A 26,979-nucleotide genomic window follows, 5' to 3' on the forward strand; every position below is an offset into this window, starting at 1 on the left:
AAAAATTTTGCATAAAACATTTTATCACCTAAAAGCATTAGAAAAAGAAAAAACAAAACCCAAAGACAGTAGAAGGAAGAAAAAAAATAAAGATCAGAGAGGAAATAAATAAAATAGAGATACTTGTACACCTGTGGCTGTTTCATGTCAAAGTATGGCAAAAACCACCACAATATTGTAATTAGCCTCAAATTAAAATAAATAAATTAATTAAAAAAATAAACAATAGAAAAGATCAATGAAACCAAGAACTGGTTCTTTGAAATGATAAAATTGATAAACTTTTCACCAGGGTCACCAAGAAAAAAAGAGTGAGGACCCAAATAAAATAAAAATGAAAGAGGAGACAAAACAGCTAATAACACAAAAATGTAAAAAATCATAAGAGAATACTATGTTATATGCCGACAAATTGGACAACCTAGAAGAAATGAACAAATTTCTAGAAAAATACAGCCTGGTAAGACTTGATTCAAGAAGAAACAATTTGAACAGAATAATCACTACAAGCAAAATTCAATTTGTAATAAAAATTTCTAGCTAAGAACAGTCTAGGATCAGATGGTTTCAGAAAAGAATTCTAACAAAGATATTTGTTGCTGTTCAGTCGCTCAGTTATGTCTGACTCTTTGCAACCCCATGGACTGTAGCATGCCAGGCTTCCCCGTCCTTCACCATCTCCCAGAGCTTGTTCAAACTCATGTCCATTGAGTCGGTGATGCCATCCAACCATCTCATCCTCTGTGTCGGTGATGCCATCCAACCATCTCATCCTCTGTGTCCCCTTTTTCTCCTGCTTTCTATCTTTCCGAGCATCAGGGTCTTTTTTGATGAGTTGGCTCTTTGCATCAGGTGGCTAAAGTATTGGAGCTTCACCATCAGTCCTTCCAATAAATATTCAGGGTTGACTTTATTTAGGATTGACTGGTTTGATCTCCTTGCAGTACAAGGGACTCTCAAGTCTTCTCCAACACCGCAATTCAAAAGCATCAATTCTTTGGTGCACAGCCTTCTTTATGGTCCAACTCTCATGTCTGTACATGACTATTGGAAAAACCATAGCTAGATGGACCATAACTAGATGGTCCTTTGTCAGCAGAGTAATGTCTCTGCGTTTTTCAAAGATATAGACAAGAGTAAATAATTATCCCTGTCAAATTGTTCTAAAACTTGAAGAGGAAGGAGTACTCCCAAATTTATTCTACAAGGCCACCCTTATCCTGATACCAAAATACAACAACAACAACAACAAAAAAACCACTACAAAAAAAGAGAAAATTATAGGCCAATATATATATATATATATTTTAAAAGCTTTTTATTTTGTATTGGGGTATAGCTGACTAACAAACAATGTTGTGATAGTTTCAGGTGAACAGCAAAGGATCTCAGCCATACATGTACATGTGTCCCTTCTCCAAACTCTGCCACATAAGACTGAGCAGAGTTCCACTAGGTCCTTGCTGGTATTCCATTTTAAATATACCAGTGTGCACATGTCCATCCCAAACTCCCTAACTATCCCTTCCCCTCATCCTTCCTCCTGGCAACCATAAATTCACTAAGGCTGTGAGTCTGTTTCTGTTTTGTAAGTTCATTTATATAATTTCTTTTTAGATTCCATATATAAGGGATGTCATATGATATTTCTTCTTCTCTGTCTGACTTACTTCACTCAGTTTGACACTGTCTAGGTCCATCCTTGTTGCTGCAAATGGCATTATTTTATTCTTTGCAATGGCTGAGTAATATTCTGAAATTGCATATATGTACCACATCTTCTTTATCCATTCCTCTGTCGATTGACATTTCGGTTGCTTCTATGTCTTGGCTATTGTAAACAGTGCTGCAGTGAACATTGGGGTGCATGTATCCTTTTGGATCATGTTTTTCTCTGGATAAATGCCCAGGAGTGTGATTGCAGGGTCATCAGTTCAGTTCAGTTGCTCAGTCGTGTCCAACTCTTTGCGACCCCATGATTCACAGCACGCCAGGCCTCCCTGTCCGTCACCATCTCCCGGAGTTCACTCAGACTCACGTCCATCGAGTCCGTGATGCCATCCAGCCATCTCATCCTCTGTTGTCCCCTTCTCCTCCTGCCCCCAATCCCTCCCAGCATCAGAGTCTTTTCCAATGAGTCAACTCTTTGTATGAGGTGGCCAAAGTACTGGAGTTTCAGCTTTAGCATCACTCCTTCCAAAGAAATCCCAGGGCTGATCTCCTTCAGAATGGATTGGTTGGATCTCCTTGCAGTCCAAGGGACTCTCAAGAGTCTTCTCCAACACCACAGTTCCAAAGCATCAATTCTTCAGCGTTCAGCCTTCTTCATAGTCCAATTCCCACACCCATACATGACCACTGGAAAAACCATAGCCTTGAATAGATGGACCTTTGTTGGCAAAGTAATGTCTCTGCTTTTGAATATACTATCTAGGTTGGTCATAACTTTTCTTCCAAGGAGTAAGCGTCTTTTAACTTCATGGCTGCAGTCACCATCTGCAGTGATTTTGGAGCCCCCAAAAATAAAATCTGACACTGTTTCCACTGTTTCCCCATCTATTTCCCATGAAGTGATGGGACCAGATGCCATGATCTTTGTTTTCTGAATGTTGAGCTTTAAGCCAACTTTTTCACTCTCCACTTTCACTTTCATCAAGAAGCTTTTTAGTTCCTCTTCACTTTCTGCCGTAAGGGCGGTGTCATCTGCATATCTGAGGTTATTGATATTTCTCCTGGCAATCTTGATTCCAGCTTGTGTTTCTTCCAGTCCAGCGTTTTTCATGATGCACTCTGCATAGAAGTTAAATAAGCAGGGTGACAATATACAGCCTTGATGTACTCCTTTTCCTGTTTGGAAACAGTCTGTTGTTCCATGTCCAGTTCTAACTGTTGCTTCCTGACCTGCATACAGGTTTCTCAAGAGGCAGGTTAGGTGGTCTGGGATTCACATCTCTTTCAGAATTTTCCACAGTTTATTGTGATCCACACAGTCAAAGGCTTTGGCATAGTTAATAAAGCAGAAATAGATGTTTTTCTGGAACTCTCTTGCTTTTTCCATGATCCAGCGGATGTTGGCAATTTGATCTCTGGTTCCTCTGCCTTTTCTAAAACCAGCTTGAACATCAGGAATTTCACAGTTCACATACTGCTGAAGCCTGGCTTGGAGAATTTTGAGCATTACTTCACTAGCACGTGAGATGAGTGCAATTGTGCGGTAGTTTGAGCATTCTTTGGCATTGCCTTTCTTTGGGATTGGAATGAAAACTGACCTTTTCCAGTCCTGTGGCCACTGCTGAGTTTTCTAAATTTGCTGGCATATTGAGTGCAGCACTTTCACAGCATCATCTTTCAGGATTTGAAATAGCTCCACTGGAATTCCATCACCTCCACTAGCTTTGTTCGTAGTGATGCTTTCTAAGGCCCATTTGACTTCACATTCCAGGATGTCTGGCTCTAGGTGAGTGATCACACCATCGTGATTATCCAGGTTGTGAAGATCTTTTTTTGTACAGTTCTTCTGTGTATACTTGCCACCTCTTCTTAATATCTTCTGCAGGGTCATTTGGTAGCTCTATTTTTAGTTTTTTGAGGAAGCTCCATATTGTTCTCCATAGTGTATAGGCCAATATCTTTGATGAATATAGAGGCAAAAATCCTCAAGAAAATATTAGGAAACTGAATCCAACAATATATAAAAAGGATCATACACCATGATCAAGTTGAATTTATTCCAGGATCAAAAGGGTGGAGTAACATTTGCAAATCAATAAATGTGATGTACAACAGTAGTCCCAAACTTTTTGGCACCAGTGATCAGTTTTACAGAAGACAATTTTTCCACAGACCTGCAGGTAGTGCGGAGAGGTGGGGGATGGTTCAGGTAGTAATGGGAGCAATGGGGAAAAATGAGATGCAGCAGATGAAGCTTTGCTTGCTCACCTGCCACTCACCACCTGCTCTGCAGCCTGGTTCCTAACAGGCCATGGACCAGTAGCAGTCCATGACTCAGGGACTGGGGACCCCTGATGCACAACATTAACAAAAGGAAGGATAAAAAAGTCACATGATCATCTCAATAGATGCAGAAAAAGCATTTGAAAAATTTCAACATCCATTCATCACTTCATGACAAATAGATGGGGAAACAGTGGAAATAGTGGCTGACTTCATGTTTCTAGGCTTCACAATCACTGCAGATGGTGATTGCAGCCATGAAATTAAAAGACACGTACTCCTTGGAAGGAAAGTTATGACCAACCTATACAGCATATTCAAAAGCAGAGACATTACTTTGCCAACAAAGGTCCATCTAGTCAAGGCTATGGTTTTTCCAGTGGTCATGTATGGATGTGAGAGTTGGACTATAAAGAAAGCTGAGCACAGCAGAATTGATGCTTTTGAGCTATGGTGTTGGAGAAGACACTTGAGAGTCCCTTGGACTGCACGGAAATCCAACCAGTCCATCCTAAAGATCAGTCCTGGGTGTTCATTGGAAGGACTGATGTTGAAGCTGAAACTCCAGTACTTTGGCCACCTGATGTGAAGAGCTGACTCATTGGAAAAGACCCTGATGCTGGGAAAGATTAAGGGCAGGAGGAGAAGGGGATGACAGAGGATGAGATGGTTGGGTGGTATCACTGACTCAATGGACATGGGTTTGGGTGGACTCCAGGAGTTGGTGATGGATAGGGAGGCCTGGCGTGCTGCAGTTCATGGGGTCACAAAGAGTGGGACATGACTGAGTGACTGAACTGAACTGAACTGATATTCATGTTAAAAATTCTCATATAGTACGTATAGAAGAAACATGTCTCAACATAATTAAGGCCATATTGATAAACCCATAACCAACATCATACTCAGAGATGAAAAGCTGTAAACCTTCTCATTATATTCTGGAACAAGACAAGGATGCCCACTCTTACTACTTCTGTCTAACATAGTAATGGAAGTTCTAGCCACAGTAATCAGAGAAGTAAAAGAAATAAAAAGCATCCAAATTAGAAGGGAAGAGGTAAAACTGTCACTATTTGCAGATGACACTATATTTATATAGGGAATTCTAAAGTGTCTGCCCCCAAATATTAGGGCTAATAAATGAATTCAATAAGGTTGAAGGATACAAGACTACTATATAAAAATATATTGCATTTCTATACACTAACAAGGAAATTTTAGAAACAGAAAGTAAAAAATCATCCTGTTTGAAATCACAACCAGAAGAATAAAACACTAAGAATAAACTTAACGAAGGAGGTAAAAGGCCTATAATCTAAAATTTGAAAAAACATTGATTAAGGGAATTGAAGACAATTTAAAGAAATGGAAATATACCCTATACCCTTGGATTAGAAGAATAAATATTTTTAAGTTGGCCATACTACCCAAAGCAATCTGCAGATTAAATGGCAAAGAGTCTGCCTGCAATGCAGGGGACCCAGGATCAATTCCTGGGTTGGGAAGATTCCCTGGAGAAGGGCATGACAACACACACCAGTATTCTTGCCTGGAGAATCCCATGGACAGGGGAGCCTCGTGGGCTACAGTCCATAGGGTTGCAATGAGTCAGACACGACTGACTACATCTATCAAAACATCCATGACATTTTTCACAGAATCAGAACAAATAAAAATCCATATGGAACTACAAAAGACCCCAAATTGCCGTAGCCATCTTGAGAAAAAAGAACAAATTGGAGCTATAACCCCCCAGACTTCAGAATATACTACAAAGCTACAGTAATCAAACAGCATGGTACTAGCACAAAAACAGATACATAGATCAGTGGAGTAGAATAGAGAACCAGAAATGAACCCGTACATCTATTGTCAATTAATTTATGAGAAATGAGTCAAGAATATACAGTGGAGAAAAGACAGTCTCTTTAGCAAGTGGTTTTGGGAAAACTGGACAACCACATGTAAAACAATGAGATTAGAACATTCCCTCAGACCATATACACAAATAAACTTGAAGTGGTTTAAAGACCTAAATGTAAGACATGACGCCATAAAAGTCCTAGAAGAGAACACAGGCAGAACACTTTGCAAAACTGTAACAATATTTTTGGTCAGTCTCCTAAGTCAAAGGAAATAAATGCAAAAATAAAACAATGGGGCCTATTTAAACTTAAAAGCTTTTGCACAGCAAAGGAAATTATCAATAAAATGAAAATACAACATATGAAAGGAGAGAAAATATCTCCAAGTGATGTGGCTGACAAGGGGTTAATATCTAAAATACACAAAGAGCTCATACAACTCAATACCACAAAAAGAAACAACCCAATCAACAAATGGGCAGAAGACTTCAATAGACATTTTTTCAAAGAAGACTATATGGCTAACAGGCACATGAGAAGATGATCAACATCAGTAATTATTACAGAAATGCAAAACAACAATGAGATATCACCTCACATCTGTCAGAATGGCTATTATCAAAAAGTCTACAAATAACAAATTTTGGATAGGATGTGGAGAAATGGAAACCTTCATACACTACTGGTGGGGTTTTACACTGTTTCCAGTCACTATGGGAAACTGTATGGAGTTTCTTCAAAAAACTAAAAATAGAACTATGATATGATCCAGCAATTTCAGTGCTAGGTGTGTATTTGCAGAAAATGAAAACACTAATTTGAAAAGATTCATGGACCTCAATGTTCACAGCAGCACTATTTATAATAGCCAAGATATGGAAGCAACTTGAGTGCCCATCAACAGATGAATGGATACAGATGTGGTTTATACATACAATACTACTGGAATACTACTAAGCTCCCCCCAAAAATGGAATCCTGCCATTTATAACAATGTGACTAGACCTTGGGGGTATTATGATTAATGAAATATATCAGTGAGAAAAAAAGAATACTTTATCACTTATACATAGGATATGAAAAATAAAACAAATGTATACTTAAAGAATAAAAACAGACTCACAGGTGTAGAGAACAAACTAGTGGTTGCAAGTGTAGAGGGAACAGGGAGGGGTGAGATAGGGGGGTCAGATTTAGAAATACAAAATAAATATATATTTATAAAATACAAGCAAGTTATACATAGAATAAATAAACAACTTGGATGTATTGTACAGCAAACAAACCAAAGAAACCTTTTTCTTTGCTAGTGATCACACACACATATGATTTCTCCTGAAACAAGGCAGAAGAATCAGATTGAAACTGAATAGGACTCTGGCCAGTTTCCCACAACCTCTGGCCCATGGCCAGCCTGAGCCAAGAACCCATTTTATCCCACTTGCTTCACAATAGTAGTTCTACACTAGGGTGAGAATGGCTGAGGGGAGCGCTCAGATGTGAGGGACTATGCCAGCCCAGATCCTGAACGGCATCTAAATGAGGCAGGGGCCTCAAACTGGAGTTTATGGAGGCACCACATCAAAAGTATTCCAGGATTCTGAGTGAAACTAAGGACACCACAGTCTGTGCCCAGGCCCATGCCAAGTGCCCTCTCCAGCCCCTCTTGCTGTAGTTCTATTCCCCTCTGGGGAAGTGTGCTGGTGCTGGGAGGGAATAGAGCTTAGAGGGAATAGAGCTATCTTAGACTTGACCCTCAGGGCTTCTGCTCCAGCAGTTTGGGACCTGCCCTCACTCTGAGAGGGTAGTGTTGGCACTGAAGGAAGGAGAAACCCTGCTTCACACCTGACTCTGGCTCTTGTTGCTGTATCTCCAGCATTACCTCCTAACAAGATGATAGCTGCTAGCATACTCTGGGGAAAGACATGACTTGTGCTCAAGTCAGGTGTAGCTCTGCCACTAAAGTCCTTGGGCACAGGCAGAGTGTGTGGGGATGCCCATAAACAAGAACACCCCTTCAAGGCTGGAAAAAGGTAATTGTTTCATCTAATTTCATAGAATATATACAGCAAAACTGAGAAGACAGAGGGATTTGTTTCATTGAAAAAACAGGAGAAAACCCCTGAAAAAGCAACTAATGAAACAGAAATAAATGATTTGCTAAATAAAGAATTCAAAGCATTAGTAATAGATAGGCTAACTGAATTAGGGAAAAGAATAGATGAACACTGAGAATTTTAACACAGGAATAAGGATTTTTTAAAGATGAAATGAAAAACAGGCTAGAAGGCATTAACAGGAGCCTAGGTGATACAGAAGAATGCAGAAGTTATCTGGAAGACAGAATAACAGAAAGGACACAATCAGAGCAGCAAAAAGAAAATTAAAAAAAAATGATAACAGTTTAGCGATAATTAGGACAATATTAAAGCATACCAACATCTGCACTATAGGGGTCTCAGAAGCAAAGTGGGGGGGGATGTTGAAAATGTATTCGATGAAGTTATGGCTGAAAACTTCTTAAACGTGAAGAAGGAAACCAATATCCATGTACATGAAGCTTAGAGGATTCTAAACAAGATGAATCCCAACAAACCCACACCAAAAAAGTAATTAAAACAGCAAAAGTTTAAGATAAAGAATTCTAAAGGCAGCAAGAGAAATCAAAAGAATCATGAGAATCTTATGAAGAACCTTCATAACGCTATCAGCTGATTTCTCTGCAGAAAACTTGCAGGGCAGAAGGAAGGGCATGCTGTATATAAAGTCCTAAAGGGAAAAACCTGCAACCTAGGATACTCTACCCAGCAAGATTACCATTTAGAATTGGAGGAAAGAAAAAAGAACTTCCCAGACAAGCAAAAACTAAAAACACTGAGCAATAAAAACCTATCCTAAAAGAAATGTTAAAGGGTCTTCTCTAATTGAAAAGGCTACATTTACATTTGCTGTTGTTTAGTCACTAAGTCATGTCCAACTTTTTGTGACTCAGGGACTGTAACCTGCTAGGCTCTTCTGTCCAGGCAAGAATACTGGAATTGGTTGCCATTTCCTTCTCCAGCAGAGTTTCTGGACACAGGGCTCAAACCCATGCCTCCTCATTGGAGGTAGATTCTTTACCATTGAGCCACCAGGGCAGACTTACATTTACATTAGTAAAGGCAAATATATAGTAAAGGCTGAGAATCAACCACCTAAATAAGCCAGTACAAAGATTGAAAAAAAAAGTAAAATCAATTATAACTACAATAAACTGAAGGGATAAACATAGAGATGTAAAATATTATATCAAAAACAAAATGTGGGGAGGGGAGTAAAAAAGTAGATAGTTTAGAATGTGTTTGAACTTAAAGGACTAACAGTTTTAAAAAAGTAGGTCAACATATAGAAACCCACTGGTAACCACAAATTAAAAACCTACAACTGAAACATAAAACCACAGTGAAAATAATATAAGTATACCAATAAGGAAAACCATCAAACAACAAGGGAAGAAACTAAAAGAAGAATGGATAAATACAAACACAAGTATAATATAATTAACAAATTGGCAATAAATACATACCTATCACTAATTACTTTAAAGGTCAATGGACTAAATATTCCAATTGAAAAACTTAGGGTGGCTGATTGGATCAAAATAAGACCCGTATATATGCTGCTTACAAGAGACTCACTTCAGAGTTAAAGACACACATGGACTGAAAACCAGAGGATGGAAAAACATATTTCATGTAAATGAAAACACTAAGAAAATTGGAATAGGAATATTCATATAGGACAAAACAGTCTTTAACAAAAGATGAAGGGTATTATATAATGACAAAGTGATAAATACAATCAAGATACAACACTCCTTAACGTATACACACCAAATATAGGAACACCTAACTATATAAAGCAAATATTAACAAACATGAATGGAAAAGTTGACAATAATACAAATATAGTAGGGGACTTTAACACCTCACTTATGTCAATAGACATATCATCTAGAGAGAAAATCAAGAAGGAAACTGTCTTAAATGACATATTATACCAGTTGGACTTAATATCAGTAGATATCTATAGGACATTCCATCCCCAAACAGCAGAATACACATTATTTTCAAGTGCACATGGAATGTTCTCCAGGACAGATCACATGATAGGCCACCAAACAAGCCTCAACAAATTTGAGAAGATAGAAATTATATCAAGCGTTTTTTCTGACCATGACAATATGAAGCTAGAAATCAATTACAGAAAGAGAGATGGAAAAACACGAACATGTGAAGACTAAACAACATGCTACTAAAAAAAATTCATGGGACAATGATGAAGTCAAAGAGGAAATCAGAAAATATCTTGATACAAGTGAAAATGGAGACAAAACTTTCCAAAATCTGTGGGAAACAGCAAAGAAGTTCTAAGTGGGAAATTTACAGGGATACAGGCCTACCTCAAGCAACAAGAAAAATCTCAAGTAAACAACTTATACTACCACCCAAAAGATAAAAAGAGCAAATGAATCCCAAAGTCATCAGAAGGCAGGAAATAAAGTTCAAGAGACTATAAATAAAATACAGGCCCCCATAAGAAAATGATAGAAAAGATCAATGAAACTAAGTGTTGGTTCTTTGAAAAGATAAAATTGATAAACCTTCAGTGAGGCTCACCAAGAAAAGAAAGAGGACTCAAATAAGAAATGAAACAGGAGACATAACAACCAATACCACAGAGATTCAAAAAGAATACTATGAACAGTTATATGCCAATAAATTGAACAACCTAGAAGGAATGAGCATGTTTCTAGAAATATACAATTTTTCAAGACTGAATAAGGAAGAAATAGACAATCTGAACAGACTGATCACTAGTAGTAAATTTGAATTTGTAATAAAATAATCTTCCAGCAAACTAAAGTCCACAATTGTATGACTTCACAGGAGATTCTACCAAACATACGGAGAAGAGCTAATACCTAGTCTTCTCAAACTATTCCAAAAAATTGAAGAAAAAGGAACACTTCCAAATTCGTTGTACAAGGCCACTTTTACCCTGATACCAAAACCAGACAAAGACATCACACACACAAAACTACACACCAATATCTTTGATGACTATAGATGTAAAAATCCTCAGCAAAATATTGGCAAACCAAATCCAATAACATATAAACATAATTATATACCATAATTAAGTTGGATTTATTCCAGGGATGTAAAGATGATTCAATATTTGCAAATTAATCAATGTGACATATCACATTAACAAAAGGAAGGAAAAAAATCACATGACCATCTCAATAGATGCAGAAAAAGCATTTGACAAAATTCAAAATCCATTCATGATAGAACTCTCATCCCAGTGGGTATAGAGGGAATATATCTCAACATAATTAAGGCCATTTTGACAAATCCACAGGCAACATCATACTCAGTGGTAAAAAGCTGAAAGCCTTTCCTCTAAAATCAAGAATGAGACATGGATACTCATTCTTGCTACTTATATTTAACATATTATTGGAAGTCCTAGCCATAGCAGTCAGAAAATAAAAAGAAATAAAAGGCATCCAAGGGAAGGGAAGTAGTAAAATTGTCACAAGTTGCAGGTGACATGAAACTATATATAGAAAACTCTAAATTTTCCACAAAACATTATTAGAGCCAGAAAAGAATTCAGTAAAGTTGCAGGATACAAGATAAATGTACACAAATTTGTTGCTTTCCTCTACACAAATGATGAGCTATCAGAAAAAGAAAGCAAGAAAATAATCTTGTTTAAAATTGCATTGAAGAAGAATAAAATAATTAGGAATAAATCTAACCAAGGAGGTGAAAGACCTATACTCTGAAAACTATAAAACCTTGATGAAAGAAACTGAAGATGATACAATGAAATGGGAATATATCTCTTGTTCATGGGTTGAAAAAGTTAATATGGTTTAAAATGTCCATAGTACTTGAAGCAATCTATAGATTTAATGCAATCTCTAGCAAATATCCAGGATATCTTTCACAGTACTAGAATAATCCTAAATTTTATATGGAACCACAAAAGAACCACAATTGCCAAAGCCATCTTGAGAAAAAAGAACAAAGTGGGAAGTATCATGCTACTTGACTTCAAACTATATTACAAAGCTACAGTAATCAAACAGCATGGTACTGGCACAAAAACAGACACAAAGATAAATGGAACAGAAGAGAGAGCTCAGAAATAAACCTTTAGATTTATGATCAATTAATCTATAAGAAATGAATCAAGAATACACAATGAAGAAAAGACTATCTCTTCAATAAATGGTGCTGGGATCACTGGTCAGTTACATGCAAAAGAATAAAATTAGGCATTGAAACATGTATACTATCATGTAAGAAATGAATCAATAGTCTAGGTTCGATACAGGATACAGGATGCTTGGGGCTGGTGCACTGGGATGACCCAGAGAGATGATATGGGGAGGGTGGTGGGAGGGGGGTTCAGGGTTGGGAACTCATGTACACTTGTAGTGGATTCATGTCAATGTATGGCAAAACCAATACAGTATTGTAAAGTAAAAAAATAAAATTTAAATTAAAAAAAGAACATTTTCTCATACCATGTACAAAAAATAAACTCAAAACTGATTAAAGATCTATAAACCTAGAAGAGAACATAAGCAGCATACTACTTTATAGAAGTTGTAGCAATATTTTTTTGTATATGTCTAAGACAAAAGAAACAAAAACAAAATTAGCAAGTGGGACCTAATTAAACTTGAAGGTTTTGGCACAGCAAAGGAAACCATTGACAAAATGAAATGACAACCTACTGAATGAAAGAAAATATTCATATATGATATGACCAGAATTAGGGGTTCATAGCCAAAAAAATTAAAAACAGAACTCAATATTAAAAAAACAAACAAAACAACCTACCAAAATGGGCAGAAGGTCTCCCAGAATAATGGAAATAAAAGCAAAAATAAACAAATGGGACCTACTTAAGCTCCGAAGCTTTTGCACAGCAAAGGAAACAATAAGCAAAATGAAAAGACAACCCACAGATTGGAAGAAAATGTTTGCAAATGATGTGACTGATAAGGGATTAGTCTTCAAAATTTTTGAACAGCTTATGACACTTAACAGTATCAAAACAAACAACCCAATCAGAAAAAAGGAAGAATAGATGTTTCTCCAAAGAAGACATACAGATGGAGGTGAGGCACATGAAAAGATATTCAACATCATTAATTACTGGGGAAATGGAAATCAAAACTACAATGAGATAATATCTCACACCAGCCAGAATTGCTATCATCAAAAAATTGACAAACGATAAATGCTGGAGAGGGTGTGGAGAGAAGGGAACCCTCTTATTGGTATAGCTACTATGGATGACAGAATGGAGGTTCCTTAAGAAAAAAAGCAAACTAAAAATAGAGCTACCATCAGCTCAGTTCAGTTCAGTCTCTCAATCGCGTCCGACTCTTTGCGACCCCATGAATCGCAGCACGCCAGGCCTCCCTGTACATCACCAACTCCCGGAGTTCACTCAGACTCACGTCCATTGATTCAGTGATGTCATCCAGCCATCTCATCCTCTGTCGTCCCCTTCTCCTCCTGCCCCCAATCCCTCCCAGCATCAGAGTCTTTTCCAATGAGTCAACTCTTCGCATGAGGTGGCCAAAGTACTGGAGTTTCAGCTTTAGCATCACTCCTTCCAAAGAACACCCAGGACTGATCTTTAGAATGGACTGGTTGGATTTCCTTGCAGTCCAAGGGACTCTCAAGAGTCTTCTCCAACACCACAGTTCAAAAGCATCAATTCTTTGGCACTCAGCTTTCTTCACAGTCCAACTCTCACACCCATACATGACTACTGGAAAAACCATAGCCTTGACTAGACGGACCTTTGTTGGCAAAGTAATGTCTCTGCTTTTGAATATGCTGTCTAGGTTGGTCATAACTTGCCTTCCAAGGAGTACGTGTCTTTTAATTTCATGGCTGAAATCACCATCTGCAGTGATTTTGGAGCCCCCCAAAATAAAGTCTGACACTGTTTCCACTGTTTCCCCATCTATTTCCCATGAAGTGATGGGACCAGATGCCATGATATTCGTTTTCTGAATGTTGAGCTTTAAGCCAACTTTTTCACTCTCCTCTTTCACTTTCATCAAGAGGCTTTTTAGTTCCTCTTCACTTTCTGCCATAAGGGTGGTGTCATCTGCATATCTGAAGTTATTGATACTTCTCCCGGCAATCTTGATTCCAGCTTGTGCTTCTTCCAGCCCAGCATTTCTCATGATGTACTCTGCATATAAGTTAACACTCCTGGGCATTTATCCAGAGAAAAACATGATCCAAAAGGATACATGCACCCCAATGTTCATTGCAGCACTGTTTACCATAGCCAAGACATAGAAGCAACTTGAATGTCAATTGACAGAGGAATGGATAAAGAAGATGTGATACATATATGCAATTTTGGAATATTACCCAGCTATTAAAAAAAAATAATGCCATTTGCAGCAACATGGATGGACCTAGACAGTGTCATACTGAGAGAAGTAAGTCAGACAAGAGGAGGAGAAATATCATATGACATCCCTTATATATGGAATCTAAAAAGAAATGATAGAAATGAACTTACTTAAAAAACAGAAACAGACTCACAGACTTAGAGTGTGAGTTCATGGTTGCCAGGAGGAAGGGTGGGGGGAAGAGATAGTGAGTTTGGGATGGACATGTGCACACTGGTATATTTAAAATGGATTACCAATAAGGACCTACTGTATAGCACATAGAACTCTGCTCAATCTTATGTGGCAGAGTTTGGAGAAGAATGGATACTTGTATATATATGGCTGAGACCCTTTGCTGTTCTCCTGAAACTATCAAGCTATTTGGACTACACCCAAAATAAAAAATTTAAAGTAAAATGAGCAGAAGATCTGAATAGGCGTTTTTCCAAAGAAGATATACAAATGGCCAACAGGCTCAAGAAAAAGACGCTCAAAACTGCTAATCATTAGATAAATACGAATGAAAACCACAATGAGATACCACTTCACACCTGTCAGAATAACTATCATAAAAAAGACAATACATAGTAAAGGATGTGAGGATGCTGAGAAAAGGGAACCCAATTATACCATCAGTAGGAATATAAATTGGTACAGCCATTATGGAAAACAGTATGAAAATTCCTGAAAAAACTGATAATTGAACTACCATATGATTTATAAATTCCATTCCTAGGAATATATCTGAAGAAATGAAAACACTTATTTGAAAAGATACACGTATCTCAATATTCTTAGCAGCATTATTTACAATGACCAAAATATGGAAGCAACCTAAATATCTATCAACAGATAAATGGATAAAGAAGATTTGGGTGTGTGTGTGTGTGTGTACACACAAAATGGGATATAACAGTCATAGAAAGAATGAAATTCTGCTATTTTCAAAAATGTGGATGGACCTAGAGGGTATTAGTCATAGTGAAATAAGTAGAAAGGCAAATACTGTTACCACTTATATGTAGAATCTAAAATATAATACAAAAGGATTAATACTAGAAGACAGAAATAGACTCAGATATTTAGAAAAAGCTGGTGGCTACAAGTGGGGAGAAGGAAGATGGGAAGAGCAAGGCAGGAATATGAGATTATGAGATACAAACTACTATCTATAAAATAAGCAATAAAGACATATTGCACAGCAAAATATAGCTATTATATTGTAATAACTTTAAACTTTGTGTGCATGTGTGCTAAGTTGCCTCAGTCATGTCCGACTCTTTGCAATCCTAGGGACTATAGCCTGTCAGACTCCTCTACCCATGAAATTCTCCAGGCAAGAATATTGGAGTGGGTTTCCATGCTCTCCTTCAGGGGATCTTCCCCACCCAGGGATCGAACCCAGGTCTCCTGCATTGCAGGAAGATTCTTTACCATCTGAGCCACCAGGGAAGCCCTAAATCAACTATGTGTTGAAAGTGTTAGTCACTCAGTTGTATCCAACTCTTTGCAACCCTGTGGACTGTAGCCTGCCAGGCTCCTCTGTCCCTGTAATTCTTCAGGCAAGAATACTGGAGTGGATTGTCATTCCCTTCTCCAGGGCATCTTCCTGACCCAGGGACGGAACCTGGGTCCCCTGCATTGCAGGCAGATTCTTTACTGTCTGAGCCACCAGGGGAGCCCTAAATCAACTAAAAAAAAAAAGTTTAAACTTCCTGCCATGGTTTACCAGGTCCTTCCTGGCCTGATCCCTGATTGCCTTTCCAACCTCATGTTTGGTTACTTTCCCTATATACCCACTATGGCTAAGGTCCCTATGCCTTAGCCATTATGAATGCATTTATGTTCTGTGAATATTCCATGCTCTTTCCTTTGTAACACATACTGTTCCATCTGTCTGAAACAGGCTTCCTCTTATTATCTGAATTAACTCCCTCTGGTCCTTGAATTGCTTCTGAAATGACCTTCTGAGTTTTCCCTGATTTTCCCCAGACTGGGTTAGGTATGTGTGTGCTAAGTCGCTTTAGTCATGTGTGACTTTTTGCGACACTATGGACTGCAGCCCACCAGGCTCTTCTGTCCACGGGATTCTTCAAGCAAGAATATTGGAGTGTGTTGCCACGCCCTCCTCCAGGGGATCTTCCAGACCCAGGGATCAAACCAGCATCTCTTATACCTAACTGGAATGGCAGGTGGGTTCTTTACCATTAGCACCACCTGGGAAGCCCCAGGTTAGGTACACCTGCTGGGTATTTCCATTCCCTTCTATTTCATTATATACAAACACTATTACTATTTTATTAAACTATTTTTCTACCACTGCACATAGACTATGGGCTCCATGACAGCATGAACTGTGTCAATCTTCTTTGCCAATTAGCCTATAAGAACAACTCCTAGAACAGTATTTCACACACTATAGTTAATCCATATTTTCTGATGGAATTATATCCCCAACACCTCACACAGTTTTGTTTGGTAAAGAACTGCTGATTGAAATGTCCCTAATCCTCATTGATCTCATCTTCATCAAGACCATGGATAATACAAATGGGTCACTTTGGTTTTTACCTATTATTTCAATGCATAATAAAGATATTGGCTTGAATTACAACTAGGCAGTAGTTACCTCAAATCGGGGTACGTCCATTTCAACTTGCCCTCTTAGCAATGGGGTTTGTCTGGGAGTCTCACGGATCATCACACTCCATCTGAGATAAAGTTTAAAGACAAATATTTAGGGCTCTGTTTCATTAAAGGGTGGCATCAATGCTTCATATGTCATGAAAAAGGTCAAAATATTTATGTGGTGAGTCATGATGTGTTGTAGGGGATGCCCAAGTTATCTCAGGTCACTTGATCTCAAGGTTAGAGGACCAAGAGGGTCCTCTGCCTCATGACTTCTCAAAGCCAGTTTGACGGAAGGAATTCTACCAGAGTTCTCAGAGAGCAGCACTTCCCAAGCAGTGATAACTGTCAAGATCACTTGAGGTGCTTTTGTAACATATACATACCAGGGCCCTACCCAAGACCTACTGAATAAGAATATTTGTGCTAGGGCCCAGCTCGGTACCTTGAAAAAGCTCCCAAGGACAGTCTTATTAGCAGCCATAAATCAAATAGTATGCCCCCTCATAAAAAATCTTTCTTCTCAGAAGATTGGAGGGCAATATTCTCTCTTTTCTAGGGCACAAATAATCCAGGCCAATTATTTATGAATCCTCTTTTTTAATTTCTTTGAGAACTGGATGAAGCTATAGAACTATAGAATAGTTTTTTATACAATCTTAGAATAGAAAGATGGAAATTTTCCCAAGGAAAAACTATGCTTACATAGATAATTAGCTATGCGATTTGAAGGAGGTTCGAAGAACCCTTGAAATTTACTGATGGGGGTTCCTGCTCTAGGATCTTTTAAGTTTGAAGAGGGGCTTCAGTGATGTTTAAAGGATACATAGTAGGTTATTTTTTCTTAATAAACAAGATCCCCCAAATTTCCCTGCACTGGAGCCAGAAAAGCAATGAGGCTCTGTGAAGGAGTTTAGAACATCCCTGATTGAGATAATGTAACTGAGAGTAACTGGCAAGGGACTGGAAGAGCCACAATGAACTGATCTTTCAGCCACTCACCTGTCTAGAATCCTCACACCAGCTTGCTCTACTCTGTTGAGGATGTTCAGAGGTGACTTGTTTTTGTTCCAGAATGCACCCCAGCCGAGGACACGGGCCAGGTCATTACCAGTTCCAAGAGGGATGACTGCCAGCTGACACTGCAAGAACAATACCAGGCAACCTTTTCAGACAATCCTACCTAGATCCACCCATAAAAAGACCCAGAGGGTCCTTTTTGGGAAAGAATATTGTCTCAAAGTCAGTGGCAATAAGGGACTTGTGATTTTAGGAAGTGTATAGGAAGATGTTTGAAACTGAGTGAAATTTTCCCTAAGTAGTTGGGTCCCACTCTTGGCAATACAGAACCTACTCAATAAGCAGAAAAGTTGCTGGAATATGCCAATATTTGTAGTTATGCTTCTAAAAGAGAAACATAGCCACAAATTTTTATCTAGGCTGGTCCAAGGAGATGAGGGGCCTCAAGGAGACAAAGTTACTGCAGTCAGAAGAGTAGGGGGCTGCTTAGGGAGAGCGCAGTGAGGTAGAGGTAGAGGAACATTCTGCTACACTTGAGACTCAGTGAAGAAAATAAGTGGCCTCAGGAAGGGTAGGGAATGGGTGTTGAATGCTCCCTGATGCCACTTCTTTTTTGCTTGCCCTCCTCCCCTTCAAATTTTCATCTTGGGGCTTGGGGAATAGAGCATTGCTCATTTTTTCAGCTAATTTCCTCTTTTCTCCTTCCTATTGATAGACCCCCAAATGGTATAGGTTTAGATTGGGAATCTATCAGTCAGGTTGACTGGGAAACCAGTAGGAAACACACATTTTATAGACAAAGAGAGTAAAGACGGGGATGTCGTAGGATAAGCAGCTCCATACTCTCTCTAGCAATGGTTAAACTAAATCACCTAGGGACTCACCTGTTCATGTAATCCAAAGGCATCAATCAGAGATAAGACCCAGCTCACACTGCCATCTCCACCACAAACCACCACGCGAAAGCGAGCAAAGTTCTTGAACATGCAGAGCCTGGAAAGAACAAGGGAAAGGGCAGTCATTTCATGAACTGACAAGTTTTAAAACTCTTTCCTACAATGTGCCAGGAGCTAAGGACTGCTCCTTCTGCACTCTGCTATTAGGCTACCTGCCTCTTTTTCCTTAACCTCTATCTCTCTGTGTACTTAAGATTATAGGAAATGCTCCCACAGGCCTTGCCTTGACCCACACTTTTGTTGGCTCAACCTTGTTCTGTAAGTTACTAGTGGCCTAGCCAAATCTACTTGCTGAGGCCTAGGAAGAATGCCTTGCACAGTTGCCAGTGGGTTCACAGAAACCAGGGCTGAACAGCCAGATGGTCTCTAAATAAGAGATAGTAGAGATATATCTACTGGGCCCCAGGAAAAAGAGTGAATGACAGGAAACGTGTGTAGTAATATCAGTTTGCCTCCTCCTCTGAAGTCAGGAGACACAGTTTTACCTTTTCCAACTGGAAAAGATGAAGCAAATCTGAGAGCAAGACATAGGCTTGAAAGGAATTCTGGAGATGGCTAAAAGTCTGCTAGCCAACCAACTCAAGATGTTCTGGTGCTGTGTTTGTGTCCTGTCTTGAGAAAATAGATCTTTCCTGTGCAGGTACTAGAACTAATTCCAGGAAGCATATCCTACTCTAGAATGTGCAGGGAGGGGAATCATTTCTATATGCCCAACTACATCCCTTACCCCATGCTTACCCGGCTTCAGGTCCACCCTTCGACAGGTCAAACACTTGAGATGGGTTAAGGTACTGCTTGAATTTCCGGAGGAAGACGATCCCTTGATGATCGCCGCTTTTGGAGTTGATGAAGATGAGAAGGGGGCATGAACAGGCTGAAGACCAATCAAGATGCCAAAAGTCTGGAGATACTACTAATTGGCCTAATAGTGCACACAACAGAAAGAAAAGAAAAAAAGAAAAAAAAAAGAAAAGGGTCATTGAGATGACTTAACATCAAAATTAGCAGACTTTTAAAAACAGCTTTATTGAGGTATAACATATACAAAGAACTGCATATATTTAATGTGTACAATTTAGTGAGCTTAGACATATGCAAATACTCATGATACCATCACCACCATCAAGAAAACAGGCATCTAATACTTCCCACAGCTTCCTTGTGCCTCTGAGACTGAAGAACAGAAGGGAAGTCAGATGCAACCCAAAGGGGCTTTCATTAAAAACAAACAAACAAACAAACAAACAAACAGCTGATCTTTGCCCAGCTGTTGCCAGGTAGCCAATATTTCTTAAGCAACTACTACATACCAATCATCATGCTAGATACTTCTACGATTCTAGACCTTGCCCTCAAGCTGGGCAGACAGACATACAAAAAAGTGTATTGTAACACAAAGAATAAAAATTTGGTACCACAACCAAAGGTCAATAAAATGCCAAGGGGAAACTAAGGAAAGAGAAGACTGAGAGCTTAGGAGAAGGATCAGCACACCTAATGAGTACTAGCTCAGTGAGTGCTAGCTCAGTTGCTACACTGAGAAGATATAATGTCAGGAGAGATAGGTAGGAAAGGCTGCCTTTCAGCCAAGAACTAATAACAGAAGATATCAACGTGGGGTGAAGCAGGGCACTTTAATTGCTCCTCTAAGGCTCTGGTAGAGCAATCTAAGTTATCATATCAACTTTCAGGGGAAACAAGACTATAGGGAAATTGTCTGGACAAGACAGAAGCTTTTAATAATCCCCAATAGTAAAATTCCCCATAGAGAAGTGGAGTTATAGCAGTCTGAATTGCCAAAGCCTGCCAGCTCATGCTGAGTCGTAGAGTCTGTTGGCAGGGAGACAGGCAGTGAGCAATAGCCTCATAGGAGATGCTAGACAAATTATGAGTCCCCAAACCTCTGAGCTCATGGCTTTGCAGGGATTCCCCAGCAAAAATAAGTGCAAAGAGGAAAAAGGATATGGGTTGCTCCTGAATGGTGTGGGCTAGGGGGAGAGAGGCAGGTTGAAATGTCCCATTTGTTGTAGCCTGGATAAAAAGGAGCCTGAAGGAAAGACTATTGACTTGAACAGATTTCATGGCTATTTTACCTGGAAAAATCTAAAGCAAGCTTCCTCTATGGGCTAGGTTCTACTCACTGGCCAGCGGAACTTGAAGGCATCCTGAACCAGTTAGGCTGTCATGCACCAAATTTTCAGAGCTTGCCAGGACTTATAACTACATGAGGAGTCTGCTATGTCCCTTCAGTAGCATAGTCTGGAAGGAGTTATCCTCCTTGAACACGTTATCCTTTTTTTAACACTTTTTTTTAAATGAAAAATACGTTAAAATAGTGGTAGTTAAGACATTCATTCATTCAACATATATGTATTGAGGGCATTCTTTGTGCTTGTCCTTGTTATGTTCTGATATATAATGATAGACAAGATAGAAACAATCTTTGCTCTTGTGGAACTTATATTCTAATATAAGGATACAGACTGTAAGAAATAAATATAGAAATAATGTGATATGAAGAAAAATAGAGCACGAAAAGGGGATGGAGACTGGAGGGGATGTTACTTTAGACAAGATGGTCAGGAATGGCTCCTCTGGGGAGATGACATTTGAGATGAGATTTGAATGAAGGTAGTAAGTAAAGCAGATATCTGGGGGAATAGTTTTTTAGGGGTCAGGAGGAAGATTAAGAAGCTACCCAGATGGCCTAGGATGTCTAGGGACAGTGAAGAGAAGAGCATGGCTACTGTGGAGTAAAGGAGAGAGGTGACAGGGACCAGATAAAATGACAATAAGGTGTTAAATGAATCCTGTGAACAAGGTGACAAGATTACTACATGGATAGTAATGTGGGCTAGAATATAGCAATGTTAAGAAGATTCATAACCAAGTAAATAATCATGTCCACAAGGTTGCTTTTGAATAGGCTAATGTTAATTGTAAGGGAATGTCCTGCATTATTCAGCAATTTTAACTAATTAAAATAAAAATATAGAAGGGCAACTTGTCAACTTTGAAGTACCTACAGTTGGAGGGAGAGCCACTGGATGACAGAATCAAGATTGACAAATGACCTTAACAAGCAGTTGGGTCAAAGTCAACAAGCTGAAAAGGGGATAAATATGAAGCTTGGCCTTTAGGCCCAACGGCATAAATTGCAGCAGAACAGGACAATAGGAACTTGGCTTGGCAGCATCAAAGTGTGAAAAGGGCTTAGGGGATTTACTTGACTTTAAGCTCCAGATGAGTCAACAGTCTGAAAGAGCCTTTCAAAAAAGAGCTCATGCTTCTTTGAGCTACATTAATATAATCACAGTGCCCCAAATCAAGGAGCCAACAGTCACTCTCAAACTTGTTCAGTTCATACCACAAAAGGATGTTAAGGTTGGCTTCCTGTTCCCCTTCCTGTATTTTAAAATCCTCTTTTACAAATGTTAACTCCTCATTTAACCCTCATAAGGCATCCGAGCAGGAAACAAATGGTACATAAGGCAAAGAGAGGTTAAGTAACTGGCCCAAAGTCACACAGTTAGTACATGATGGAGTATGCTCCCAAGACTAGTAGTATCAGCATCATCTGGGGATGTGTTAGAAATGAAAATTCTTGTGCCCTACTCAGCTCTACTGAATCAAAAGCTGTGGGGCAGGGGCTGGGGCCTAGAAATCTGTGTTTTAACAAGCCTTCCAGATGATTCTGATGCATTCTCAGATTTGACAAATACTGCATATGAATTTTGCCCCCATATGAATCAGGGATTCTGTCTTAGTCATATCCTATTCTCTACATTGTTCATCACTGAGCCTTACATATACTTGGCATTCAGTAAATGTATTAATTAATTCATGCAACAAATCTTGACTGTGCATATGCCATGTATCCAGGTTTAAGTGCTAGTGGTACAAGAGCTCCCAGTCTGGAATAGAAGACATTCATGTGATGAACTATAATATAGTGTGGTAAGTGCTCTGAGATATGTGTTCTGGGTTCACAGCAAAGGAAGTGATTTATTTGTCAAGAGAAATGGGGAGGGGCAATTACAGAAACCTTTAAACAGAAGATAAGAATTAACTTTGTTCTCACCCTCTAGGATGAGAGAAGAAATTTACCAAGCAGATTGGGTAGGAAAAAGGGGAAATTAGAAGACATTCTCAGAAATTAAGAGTTTGTTGACTAAATAAATAATGAATGGATAGATGAGTGCTACTCAGCAATGGCACATGTTTCCTCAGATGCCTCCACTCTGGGATGTTAGAGAAGGGATTCCCTAGCTTGGCCAGAGGGGTTGGCCCAGATCATTTTTAATTATTTTATCATCTCCAAGTTGGGTGGGACTTCCCAACGGGAGACCTATCCTTAATCCAAGAAGCCAGAAAAAGTCAAGAAGATACAGAGGTTTTAAAAGCTACTCCTAATAAACTAAGTAATACATGCTAGAATGACGGGTTCTCAAGAGTGGCATTCAGTTGGATCAAGACTGCAGATGACGAAGATGAAAGGCTAACTCATGGGACATTAACGTGAGTCACTACACCAAAACAATGGCTTAGCATAGATGCTTCTAAGAAATAATGACATTGGTGGAAAGCAAAAGGAAGCAGCAATACTATTAGCTGACCATCTATAACAGGAATAAGAAATTATATAGGATGGGAAAAAACAAACTAAAAAACTCTAACTTCCACCAGGCCAGGAAACATAGAACTCATTGGGCCAGTTACAAAGAAGAGGTGGCAGCCCCTTAACACTTATTTGGGAGTGATTTATTAGATGCTGAAGTGGCTATCCTTCAGACTCCCCAAAGACATCTTCCCCAGGTTCCTGTAGTGGTGAGCAAAGTCTCACCACTTCACATTCAGGACTTCATTGACTTTCACTAGGAGTCTGAGTACACTTGGCTGACTAGTTTGTTACTTTTCCTGTTTTATCAACTCCATCTTTCCCTTAGTCTCTTTTTTCTCCTAGCCAGTCAAGTATCCCTTATGTACCAAGGCATCAGTCTCATGACTTCTCTAGTCACCTATCTTGTAGGTGAATCTATGTGGATAAATATTTGAATAGATCTGAGATTATTATATATATGCATCCCTGAGTGAGGGATATGTGCCTGAGCATGTCATCATGGGGACATATGAGTATGTTTGCCTGCAGAAAACTGTGTGAGTGGCTCATTCCATGTACCAATGTCTGTCTGTATCTGTGTTGGGATTAGGAAAGAAACTGGAAAATACTAGAGCAGCTCACATACATGTATGTGCACATATGCTGTGTCTAGTTCTAAAACTGTTGTAATGATTACAGGAATCCTTCCTCCTTTTGTTCTCTAAGGAAACTATATACTCTTCTTTCTTTTCCTTTCTCTGCTCCCAGCTAATGCTGGGTTTTACTTGGCAATGAAGTAGGCAGCAAGCAAACAAAATTATTTCATGGATTATCTAGTGTCTGGAAATCAAGAAAAAGCTGAAATGAATTCTGATCATTTGGTAACAATTGTGACAGAGGCTACAAAGAACATCCCCACATACAGATACATCTACATTCACCATCCCAAAGGTCTAAAAATCATGAGCTGTCTTTACACATAGGGGCTTTCCTGGTGGCTCAGCAGTAAAGAATCTGCCTGCAATGCACAAGACACAGGAGAAGCAGGTCTGATTCCTGGGTCAGGAAGATCCTCTGGAGGAGGAAATGGCAACCCACTCCAGTATTTGTGCTGGGAAAATCCCATGAACAGAGGAGCCCGGTGGGCTATGGTCCATGGGGTTGCAAAGAATAGGACACACTGAGCAGCTGAGCACACAGGTATGCTCTACACATTTGCACACTTGTACTTTCAGAAATGCTTGACTAGTTGACCAGAATAATTTAATTGCAGTCATTTCCCCCAGGCTTTGCACCCTCCTTCCCTCCACAATGTATTTCTGAGATTAACATTTAGCTACTCACCATCACCTTTGGGGTCGCTCAGGGCAGTGGGAGGAATGACTGATGATCGATGACTTCCAAACCAGCATTCCTTGGAAAACCGTCTCCTGCAGTCATCATGCACCTGGAACGACAGGAGAAGAAAGAAAGAAAGAAAAAAAAAACATGAGTGGGGTGAGAAAAGGATAACATAGAGCATCATTTTGTCTCAATTTCAAAATTTAAGTGCTTAGTACTCAAAACTCCCTTTTTGAGATTTGGTGCCATACACATACTCCTGACTCAACGTCTTTCTCCATTTTGAGTCTGCATCATCCCTGAATGTGGTCTCTGAACCCTGTTCCTTTCAAAGGTGCCTTTCAGAAGATACTATTATAGGCACTGAGTATATGCCAGTCCTAGGGTACAATTTTAGTGGCCTAGAGAATGGGGAGTTTACTTGCAGTATAAGAGTGCTAATCCTGATAATATGTTATTATACTTCAAACCTTACAACAGTCATGTGTGTTAGGGAAGACATTATTAAATTTGTTTTAGAAATAAGAAAACCAAAGCTCAGAGAGGAAAAGAATTTTGCTCAAGGTCAAACCTTGAAGTAAAAAACCTAAGACTCGGCCACCTTCCCTACTAATGGCATACTTCCCAGATTTCTGATATCTTCAAGCATCACTTCCTGAAAAATTACACAGTTACTAGATGACATGAACCTGGCCTAATTAGGCAAAATTAATTTAAAAAGATCCAGAGGACAACCAGAGTTGTCTTATTTTTAAATGACAATATAATTGAAATAAACATTACATTAATTTCAGGTATACAACCTAATGACCTGATATCTGTATACATTGTGAAATTGTCACCAGAGTAAGTCTAGTTAAATCAATAATTATACATGGATACATTTTTTCCTTGTGATGAAAACTTAAGATTTACTTTCCTTTAAAACTTTTATTTTATACTGGAGTATAACTGATTAACAATGTTGTGTTAGTTTTAGGTATACAGTGAAGTGATTCAGTTACACATGTACATGTATATATTCTTTTTCATGTTCTTTTCTCATTTAGATTATTATAGAATATTGATCAGAGTTCCCTGTGCTGTTCAGTATGTCACTGATGGTTACTAGATTTACTTTCTTAAGGAACCCTAACATATTACTAAAGGAATCCATCAAAACACAAGAAACCAAGAGGAGAAGACAAGAACAGAGAACTACAAAAACAACCAGAAAACAATGAACAAAATAGCAGTAAGTAAATACCTATCAATAATCACTTTAAATTTAAATGGATGAATTCTCCAATCAGAAGAAATAGAGGGCTGAACGGATACCAAAATAGGGCACATATATGCTGCTGACAAGAAACTCACTTCAGATCTAAAGCCACACACAGACTGAAAGTGCAAATGGATATTAAAAGAAAGCCATAGTAGCAACACTTATATCTGACAAAACAGACTTTAACACAAAGACTGTAACAAAACAAGGAAGGGCATTAAATTATGATAAAGGGGTCAATCCAACAAGAATATATAACATTTGTAAACATTTATGCACTCAACAGAGGAGCACCTAAATATATAAAGCAAATATTAACAGAAATAACTGAAGAAAGAGACAGAAACACAAGAATTTTAGAGGACTTTAATATCCCAGTTACATTAATGGATACATCAGCCAACAGGCAGTCAATAAAGAAACACTGGCCTTAACAAATTAGATTACCTTAACACATGAGATTACCTTAATAGATATACATAGAACATTCTATAAGAAGGCAGCAGAATACATATTCTTTTCAAGTGTGCATAGAACATTCTTCAGATACATCACATGCTAAGCCATAAAACAAAGTCACATTAAATGTAAGAAGATTCAAATCATGGTAAACATCTTTTCTGAAAACAACACTATGAAACTAGAAATCAACTACATGAAAAAAACTGGAAGAAACACAAACATAAGGACACTAAATGACGTGCTGCTAAATAACCAATAGGTCAATAAAAAAATCAAAATATACCTTGAGACAAATGAAAATGGAAAAACACCTCTAAAATCTATGTTGTTGTATTCAGTGTTAAGTCGTGTCCAAATCTTTGCAACCCCAAGGTCTGTATCATGCCAGGCTCCCCTGT

General features: G+C 38.7%; 1 protein-coding gene across 1 annotated transcript in view; it reads right to left on the reverse strand.

The window, feature by feature from the left end:
* DGKK (diacylglycerol kinase kappa) overlaps positions 1–26,979 on the reverse strand; it is a 176,039-nt gene that overhangs the window by 34,927 nt on the left and 114,133 nt on the right. The window contains exons 8-12 of the mRNA XM_052662711.1: positions 24,859–24,961; positions 19,653–19,836; positions 18,843–18,951; positions 17,941–18,080; positions 16,940–17,021 (exon numbers count right to left, since the gene is read on the reverse strand). Coding sequence (XP_052518671.1) covers positions 16,940–17,021; positions 17,941–18,080; positions 18,843–18,951; positions 19,653–19,836; positions 24,859–24,961 — 618 coding nt within the window. The remainder of the gene's footprint in view (positions 1–16,939; positions 17,022–17,940; positions 18,081–18,842; positions 18,952–19,652; positions 19,837–24,858; positions 24,962–26,979) is intronic.

The sequence above is a fragment of the Budorcas taxicolor genome, chromosome X (genome assembly GCF_023091745.1).
Source record: "Budorcas taxicolor isolate Tak-1 chromosome X, Takin1.1, whole genome shotgun sequence".
Lineage (NCBI taxonomy): Eukaryota > Metazoa > Chordata > Mammalia > Artiodactyla > Bovidae > Budorcas > Budorcas taxicolor.